The sequence below is a fragment of the Eulemur rufifrons genome, chromosome 2 (genome assembly GCF_041146395.1).
Source record: "Eulemur rufifrons isolate Redbay chromosome 2, OSU_ERuf_1, whole genome shotgun sequence".
NCBI lineage: Eukaryota > Metazoa > Chordata > Mammalia > Primates > Lemuridae > Eulemur > Eulemur rufifrons.
In genome coordinates, this window is record NC_090984.1 from 14,714,061 (window position 1) to 14,723,268 (window position 9,208).

At 54.2% G+C, this 9,208-nt stretch overlaps 1 protein-coding gene across 1 annotated transcript; it reads right to left on the reverse strand.

Annotated features, from left to right (window-relative positions):
* Positions 1-617: 617 nt before the first annotated feature.
* On the reverse strand, positions 618-3,244 carry TNFSF9 (TNF superfamily member 9). Its single transcript, XM_069491675.1, has 3 exons — positions 2,996-3,244; positions 1,683-1,722; positions 618-1,111 (listed from the first exon to the last, which is right to left on the reverse strand). Exons 1-3 carry the CDS (start codon positions 3,242-3,244, stop codon positions 618-620), a joined length of 783 nt encoding a protein of 260 aa, XP_069347776.1.
* Positions 3,245-9,208: the final 5,964 nt, after the last annotated feature.

A 9,208-nucleotide genomic window follows, 5' to 3' on the forward strand; every position in this document is an offset into this window, starting at 1 on the left:
ACACTTGTTAAATTTAATCAACAGGCGTGATAGACAGCAGATATTCAATAAATACCAGCTGGAGGAATGAACAGAGCTTCCTCCATACAGACGTACAAGTTTCTCTCATAGTAACATAAATACGATTTGAGAGGGTCCACGTTGTCTTCCGATTTCTCCCTAGCACCTACACAAATGCTGGCACGTAGCAGGTGATCCATAAATACACATACGATGTTATGAATTAATATAAAGTATAAGTCCGGCTACAAAGGAGGCTGAGGCTGGAAGATCACCTGGGCCAGCCTCAAAGACACAGTGAGACCTCTGTCTCTAAAAATAAAAACAAAGAGGGGAAAAGGGGGGTGAGGGAAGCCCTTTCTTCAAACTCAGAAGACTTTCTTAAAAAAAAAAAAATATATATATATATATATATAATATATTGTCTGAACTCAAGCTCAGAATAAATACGAAGAGTTCAACTTGGGGCAGGGATGGGTGGGGGAGAGCCCTCGAGGCGGTGTTAGCAGCGGGACCCCTGCCCAGCCCCTTGAGGTAGAGCGGCCCTGCCCAGCACCAGGGGCCACAACTATGAACGGAAGCGGATTCTGTCCAGGCGGCAGCACCCAGGCTGGGGGTCACGTGGGCCTCGGCGAGGGGAGTGCGGCTGGGACTTCCGCGGCCACCTGGAAAAGGCCCAAGACCGTGGCGCGCTGGTCCAGCTGCCAGTATTGGTGCGCCTCGGGCCGGGCACTCAGGTGGACGCCCAGGCGCTGGCCGGGGCCCAGATGCAGCAGGCGGCTTTGGAAACCAGAAACCGAGTGCGGGGCCTCGGAGGACGGCAGGTGCAAGGTCAAAGTCAGAGCGGCTGGCCCCGCGGGGGCGTTGGGGGCGGTGGCGACGGTGCGCAGTGGCTGCAGGTGCAGTGCCAACGAGACCGAGACCGAGTCCGAGCCCGGACGAGGGAGGACTGCCACGCGTCGCAGCTCGGCTTGCAAGAAGACGTAGTAGACGCCGGCCTCGGTCACCTCCAGCTGCCGCGCGTTCTTATCGTAGCTCACGCCGGGCGACAGGGACACGCCGTCCAGGCCCGGGTCGCTGTACCAGCCCAGTGGCCCGTCGGTCAGCAGAACTGCGGGAGGGGAGAGGTCCAAGCTGAGCACCGCCGCCCGGCCCTGGGGAGGAGGTGGCTGGGCCCTGGGCCGGAGGGGACGAAAGTGGGGAGCGAGGTGGGACTGGGGGAGTGGGAGGAAGGGATCGAACCAAAGAAGAGACCATGAAGTGAGTCCGGAAGGGGAAAGGGCTCCAAGAGGGAGGGCGGGGAAGAGGAGGGGTGGGCTGGGGCGAGGTGAGGGACTTCTTGGAGCAGGAGGAGGAGGGGAGGCGGGTGTGGATCGCCCCTAGCCGGCCAGGGGGACAGACAGAACCAGGCTGGGCACTGCGCTTGCCAGTACCGGGCGCTGAGAACGCACAGGTGGGGAGGCGACGGCGACCACAGACTCAGAGGAAAGTCAGGAAGAGGGGTCGGTTACGTTCAAAGAAGGGAAGTGGCAGCTTTCAGAAGGGGGAGGACTGGAGGGTGAGAGGGGTCCCAGCCCAGAGCCTCACTCTCCCGGGGACTCCTGTTTCTTGGTGCCCCCCGCCCCGGCCAGCCACCACCACCACCACGAGTAGGGGGCAGGGAAAGCGTGCAGGACACTCACCGTCTTCGGCCACCAGCTGTCCGAAAAGCGGAAAGCCCTGCTGAAAGTGGAAAAAAGAAACGTGAATGGAGGCTCCCCTCGAAAGTGGCCTACACTGGCCGTCGGAGTCCCCGAGGGTCTGCGCAGACTTTGAGCCTGCGCTCTCCTCCCCACTCCAAAGGAACACGGGCGCCGGCGCGCCAGGTTGGTGGCTCCGCCTGCTCTAAGAACTCCGGAGGGAAAAGTGGAGAGATGCCTCTTCCTCCAGCCCCCTTCCACAGGGGGACCCGAGGGGGGCAATCCCCCAGAGGTCTCGGAGGGGAAAGGGGGGATACCCCAAGGGTCCAGGAGAAAAAAACGAGGCTCTCTGGGAGTTAGTAAAGGAAGTGGGGGGGCGGGTCACCTCAGTGGTCCCAGATAAGGAAGAATTGCCCCTCAGGTCGGCACCGAGAAGGGGCTCCCTCCCCTCTGGGGCCAGGGGTGCAGATGGGGGCTCGCGGGGGTGCGGGATGAGAAGGGATGGCCCCCCCAGGGCAAGATGGAGAGGGAGAGCCCTCGGGGGTCAGAGAACTGTAGGGTCTCATCTGGGCCTAGGGTTGTAGATCGGGACTCAAAAGCGGGGGTGTGCTGGGCACGGTGGCTCACGCCCGCAATCCCAGCACTCTGGAAGGCTGAGGCAGGAGGATCTCTTGAGGTCAGGAGTTTGAGACCAGCCTGAGCAAGAGCGAAACCCCATCTCTACTAAAAACAGAAAGAAATTACCCAGATAACTAAAAATATAAAAAATTAGCCGGGCATGATGGCGAGTGCCAGTAGTCCCAGCTACGGGGAGGCTGAGGCAGAAAGAGCATTTGAGCTTAGGAGTTCGAGACCAACCTGAGCAAGAGTGAGACCCCCCATCTCTACTAAAAATAGAAAGAAATTAGCCAAACAACTAAAAATAGAAAAAGTAGCCGGGCATCGTGGCCCGTGCCTGTAGTCCCAGCTACTCGGGAGGCTGAGGCAGGAGGATCGCTTGAGCCCAGGACTTTGAGGTTGCTGTGAGCTAGGCTGACGCCACCGCAGACTAGCCCAGGCAACAGAGTGAGACTCTATCTCAAAAAAAGGAAAAAAAGAAAAGAAAAGACAGAAAAACAGTGGGGTGCGAGATGAAAAGGGGCGCCCCCTCAGTGCTAGACGGGGAAAGGGAGCCCTCCAGGTCTGAGAGGGACAGTTGAGTCTCCTTTCCCCTGCTCCGGGTGCAGAAGAGGTGTCCCCAGGGGTGCGGGATAGAGGAGGGGTCCCAGAGGGGCAGCAGGGGTCTCCCCTGGGGGCAGCATCAGGGCGCGCCTCACCTGCTGCGGGTCGTCGGGTGGCAACTCGGGGCCCCCGCGCTGTATTGGGGTGGGCGCCGGGATGGCCGAGGCGGGGATCCCCTGCACCGCCCAGTAACGGACCACGACCAAGGCGGCGGCGGCGGCGGCGGCGGCGACGACGACGACGGCGCCAGTGACCAAGAGCCCCACCACGACGCCTCGTCGGGCGCAGGGCGCCGGCTGCCAGGGGGTCTCGGGGTCCGGGACGGCCTCGGGGCTGGAGTGCATGGCAGGCGACAGGGGACTGCTGCCCCGGCCCGCGCGCCGCGCTTTTATACCGGAAGCCTGGCTTTCCGGGGCGGCCCGCGGGGATCCCGGCGACGCGCGCCCCGCCCCTCTCCTCTCCACTCCACTTTCTCCTTCCCCGGCTGCTCGCTTCCACTCGCGGCCTTCCAAGCTCTGCTCGGTTCCTCTTTCCCCTGCCTCACTCCTGCGTCCTGCACCGCCCTGGTCATCTCTCTCTGCCTCTCTTGCTCCGAGTCTCTGGGTGGCTCCGGGTGACTCATGCGCCTTTCTCTGTCCCTATTGTCTCTGCAGGGGGAGGGAGGCGGTCTCTCCATCTCCGGGCCACATTGTGTCTCTGCCCATCTCTGCTTCTGTCTCCTTGTCTCTGACTCTCCCTGTGTCTGTCCCTCTCTACATCTCTGTCTCTTCTCTGTGTCTCTCTCTGCCTCTGACCTGTCTATATTTCTCTATTTCTCTTTCTCTGTTTCTCTCTGTGTGAGTCACTGACTGTCACTGTTTCGGCGTCTCTGTGTCTCTCCCTATCTATGTCTCTAGCTCCCTCGGCCTCTCACTTTGTGTTTCTCTGTCTCTCTCTGTTTCTCTCTGTCTCTGTCTCTGTGTCTCCCTGTCTCTGTCTCCCTCTGTCTGATTCTCTCTGTCCCCCTCGTCTCTTTCTCCTCCTTCTTGGTAGCCCCTAAGCCCGCTTAGACTCCCCCGGGGCTTCCGCAGCGGGGTCAGGGTCCAGCCAGGCCTCCACCACTCTCACTCTTGGAGCACACATTGCCCCCCACACACCTCGACATGGACCCCCGAGTGTCATGCCCAGCCCCGCCTCCACTGCACCTTCCCCAGGCCCCTGGGCCTCCCCTGGCCTTCCCCCCACCTGCCCACCCAATGCTTCCCGTCACCAGCCCCTGGAACCCCACAAGCAGAAGGCTGGAGAGTCCAACTGGAGAAATTCCCCTGACAGGAGAGGGACAGTCTTGAGCCAGATGCAGGAAACTCCAATTTCCCATTTGTTGTCGTAAATGAGGTGGAGGTGGAGGTGGGAGGATTAGCTGAGAAGCCGACAGAACTTAGCCCCAAAAGAGGAAGCTCCCCTGGATTGAGAGGGAGATGGCCCTGGGATGGCACTGAAGTTCTGGTCTGCCCACACCCGCTGTGGTCCACACTGGCCAAGTCCCCTTCCGCTGGGGCAGCCTCACTGTCCCCATGGCAGACGGACGTGGGGGACCAGGCAATTCATCCCTCTGCCAGCAGGGGTCACCAGCCCATAAAATGCTGGGAAATTTTGACTCAACAAGTATCTTGTTCTGCCGGCCCTATATTGGATCCCGCATTGGGCCTTGCTGGGGAATTACAAGAAAGCAATAATGATACCAGCGTGGGGCCCAAGCAGATGGCGTGCCATCCGGAACATGTTAGCTATGCAAATTTTAGCACCCCAACCTAGATCCACAGAAGCTCTGGGAGGAGGAGCCCAGAAATCAGCGCTTAAAGGAGCCCTCCGAGCACTCCAATGCTCACTCAAGTTTGAGAACCCACAGCGTCGTGCCAATGTGGTGGTTCCTATGCAGCTGCTACCCCTCCGCCTGCAACGTTCTTTCGCCTGACCTGCAGCCCGCAGACACCTCGCCTTTCACACTCTCCGTTCAAACTGTCCTTCCCGTCAAGGTAACGGATCGAACTAGCCTCTGCTTTCACTGTCACTGTTCTCTCCTGAAACCCCACCGCAGTGACAGTTTGTTTGTAAACCAAAGAAAAAAAAAAGCAAACTAGCAGAGTGGAAAGGTTCATTTCCCTAGAATTCCGCCACCCTCAAGACTTAGTTATTGGTGACTTCCACTAATCCTGACAGTTTGGTGGATGGTGGCTAAAATGCAAATGTTCATGTTTGAGCTTCAGGGGAGTCAGAAAAAATAAAATACAATAATAAAATAAAATATACATGTTGGCCGTAGATAAATTTGCAAAAGAGACACCAACTCTTCTCTCTGCCAGAGAAGCGCCTTTTTTTTTTTTTTTTTTTTAAGAGAAATTAAAATGGCAGTGATGACCGGCACGGTGGCTCACGCCTGTAATCCTAGCTCTCTGGGAGGCTGAGGCGGGAGGATCGTTTGAGCTCAGGAGTTCGAGACCAGCCTGAGCAAGAGCGAGACCCCATCTCTATTAAAAAAAAAAAATAGGCCGGGCGCGGTGGCTCACGCCTGTAATCCTAGCACTCTGGGAGGCCGAGGTGGGCGGATCGTTTGAGCTCAGGAGTTCGAGACCAGCCTGAGCAAGAGCGAGACCCCATCTCTACTAAAAATAGAAAGAAATTATATGGACAGCTAAAAATATATATAGAAAAAATTAGCCGGGCATGGTGGCACATGCCTGTAGTCCCAGCTACTCGGGAGGCTGAGACAGGAGGATCGCTTGAGCTCAGGAGTTTGAGGTTGCTGTGAGCTAGGCTAACACCACGGCACTCACTCTAGCCTGGGCAACAGAGTGAGACTCTGTCTCAAAAAAAAAATAGAAATTAGATGGACAATTAAAACTATACAGAAAAAATTAGCCGGGCATGGTGGCACATGCCTGTAGTCCCAGCTACTCGGGAGGCTGAGGCAGGAGGATCACTTGAGCCCAGGAGTTTGAGGTTGCTATGAGCTAGGCTGATGCCACGGCACTCTAGCCCAGGCAACAGAGGGAGACTCTGTCTCAAAAAAAAAAAAAAAAAAAAAAGGCAGTGTTTCTGGAAAGAGGAACGCAGTTGAGGGTGGGGGGAACCGTGCTGAAGACAGGAGTGGTCATCAAATCTGGAACGTGACTTTGAAATTGAGACACACCCAGCCCTTGCCACCTCCCCTAGCATCCAGCAACCAGAAGATGAGAAGGTAGAAGATCCCTCTCTTAGGAACCTGGCCAAACAGGAAGATAGATTTAAAGGTACTGATGCCAAAAGGGTTTCTCATGATACCATCACCTTGCCAAGAAACTCACAGGCCACTGGCCAATCTGTTTATTTATTTTATTCATTTTCATTTTAATTTTTTTAGAGATGGAGTCTCACTCCTGCTCAGGCTGGTCTCGAACTCCTGGCCTCAAGGGATCCTCCCTCCTCAGCCTCCCAGAGTGCTAGGATTATAGACATGAGCCACCTCACCCGGCCTATGTTTTATTTTGTTTTGTTTTGAGACAGGGTCTCACTCTGTCACCCAGGCAGGAGCACAGTGGAGCAATCATAGCTCACTGCAGCCTCCAACTCCTGGGCTCAATCAATCCTCCCACCTTGGCTCCCAATGTGCTGTCATTACAGGGAGGGAGCCACCACGCCTGGTCTCAATCTGTTTATTGTTAATATTAAGGCCTACACCCACAGCAAGCCACAGCCAAGAATTAATTATTTAAACTAACAAGATGACAGAAAGAGGAATTTGGAGGTCATTCTGTTCAGACAACCCAAATGAAATCATCCCTCTTTCCCTCCCTCGGGCCCTGGTTTCATCATCCCATCAGATTTTTTTTACTAAGTTCTAACCCAAAATGTCCTGGTTCGTTTATTTATTTATTTGCTTGCAATTGTTTTCCCCATGAACTCACAAGCTTGCGAGTGGCATCCTTATCTGCCTTGTTCCTATTGCGCCTCCATTGCCTAGAAATTTACAAGCCTCAATGATGTTTATGGAAGGAACAAGGAACGAAGGAATGAAAGAATGAACAAAAAAAATATACCGCCTAAAGGTTAAGAACATAGGGTCTTGACTGGGTGCAGTAGCTCATGTCTGTAATCCTAGCACCCAGGGAGGCCAAGGTGGGAGGATCACTTGAGGTCAAGAGTTCGAGACCAGCCTAACCAAGAGCCAGACTCTGTGCTAAAAATAGAAAAATTAGCTGGGTGTGGTGGCTGCACCTGTAATCCCAGCTACTCGGGAGCCTGAGGCAGGAGGATCGCTTGAGCCCAGGAGTTGGAGGTTGCAGTGAGCTATGATGATGCCACCGCGCTCTCCCCAGGGTGACAAAGCGAGACTCTGTCTAAAAAAAAAAAAAAGGCATAGGTTCTAGAGCCAAGGTCAAGAAACTTCAGTCTTTGAGCCAGATTTGGCCCACAAACTAAGGATTTTTCTTTTGTTTATTTTTGTTTTTAGGAAAAAGTCAAAGAGGAATATTTCATGACATGTGCAAGTAATTTGAAATTCACATTTCAGTATCCATAAATGAAGTTTTATTGGCACACAACATGCTTGTTCATTTTCCTATTGTCTATGGTGGCTTTCCAGCTCCCATGACAGAGTTGAGTAGTTTCGACAAGAGACCAGCTAGCCACATAGTGCCAGGAGCCATCACGCCTGTAATCCCAGCACTCCGGAAGGCCGAGATGGGAGGATGGTTTGAGCCCAGGAGTTAGAGACCAGCCCGGACAACATAGGGAGACTCCATTGCTACCAAAAAAATTATTTTAATTAGCTGGGCATGGTGGCCCATACCTGTAGTCCCAGTTACTCGTGAGGCTGAGGCAGGAGGTTCGCTGGATCCCAAGAGTTCAAGGCTGCAGTGAGCTCTGATGCCACTGCACTCCAGCCTGGGCAAAAGAGCCAGACCCCATCTCTAAAAAAATAATAATGAAAATTTAAAATTTTTAAAAAATAAAAAAAGAGATTAGCTAGCCCACAAAGCCCAAGTAAATACTGTCTGGTCCTTTTTGGAAAAAAAAAAAAAAAAAAGTTTGCTGCTTCTGTGCTAGAGTCTTGAATTCCAGCTCTTCAGACTGCTTGCTGTGTAATCTTGGGCAATCTGCTTCACCTCTCTGATTCAAGTCACTTCCCACATGTGCTAAATGGGAATAATAGTAGATCCCAAAGAGTGGTCGAGAGCTTGCTGTGAGCACAGTGCCACGCACATAGTAAATGCTCAATACTGACTTGTTGTTACTGTGACGACTGAACCCTCTCTACAGCTATGGTATGTCATCATCCCTCATATGTGGGCACAGAAACTAGTACTCCAAAACATAAAGTCCTTTGGCCAAGGTCTCACAGTGACTGCTCTGAACTCCCCTCTATGCTGGAGGGCTTGGCAGAGTCTTGTATGTGCCCACCAGGGAGGGGAAAGAAAGCCTCCCAGCCTGGGAAAGGCTCAGGCCACAGTCAGGGAGGACCATGACGTGCTGTGGTTGGGACATCTGAGCCAGACAGCCCTGCCCACTGTGGAGCACTCAGCGTCACCGTCAACCTCTTAGCACCTCACGTTCAGTGGAGTCGCACCTCTGTGCTCAGCGGTCTCCCTGAAGCCAGCGTGGGCCCTAGTGTTCCTCAGCTACAGGGGAAAGGGTTCGCTATCACCAGACCCAAGGGAGGGATTGGGCAGGAAGTGGTTGGTGAGGACAGCACCCCGGTCTCTGTCTGGGGAGCCCCTCTTCTGCCTCTGAGAGCAAGTGAACGGGCACCTCCCCAAGGAAGTATGCCTTGATTCTTTTTTCCTAGCAAAAAAATAATCTCCTTCTTTCAGAGGCCCTGCAACATGTTCCCCAGCCTCTGCCCATGGGGGCAGAGCGACAACTTTTTCCTGGCCTGAAGCCTGTTTCCCCCAGGACAGAGCATATTAGTGGTGTTTGCTGAGTAACTGGCATGGTGAGTGCGACAGCAAGAGACCAAATGGTGAGAGAAGGCAGAAAAGAAGCAAAGAGGGAAGGAAAGAAAGGGGTGAGGTTGGTCTTGGGCCAGGGGAGGATATCTTCTAAAAGAGACACAAGGAGGGGAATTACATCGTCCAAATTAGTCAAGTCCCCGGTACGGCTGGGTCTGGGTCTCCTTGGCCTTGGGTAAGCCAGGAAAACACAGACCTGGCACCTGCGTGTGTGCACCTGGGGTACTGTGTAAGGGTTGCAAGGTATGTTTGTGCAAAGTGATTAAGCTTCGAGGAGTTGGGGTACATACCCCAATAGTCTGGGATTGTGGGTTTCCAGTGCAATGCCATGTCCTTGGCAGA

Bases quoted from the DNA above. Each gene is read 5' to 3' on its own strand.
- TNFSF9 (XM_069491675.1), bottom strand. From the start codon at position 3,244: ATGCACTCCAGCCCCGAGGCCGTCCCGGACCCCGAGACCCCCTGGCAG. The intron at 1,723-2,995 runs GTGAGGCGCGCC...TTCCACTTTCAG, and splicing joins CACCCGACGACCCGCAGCAG to CAGGGCTTTCCGCTTTTCGG. The intron at 1,112-1,682 runs GTGAGTGTCCTG...CCCCTCCCGCAG, and splicing joins ACAGCTGGTGGCCGAAGACG to TTCTGCTGACCGACGGGCCA.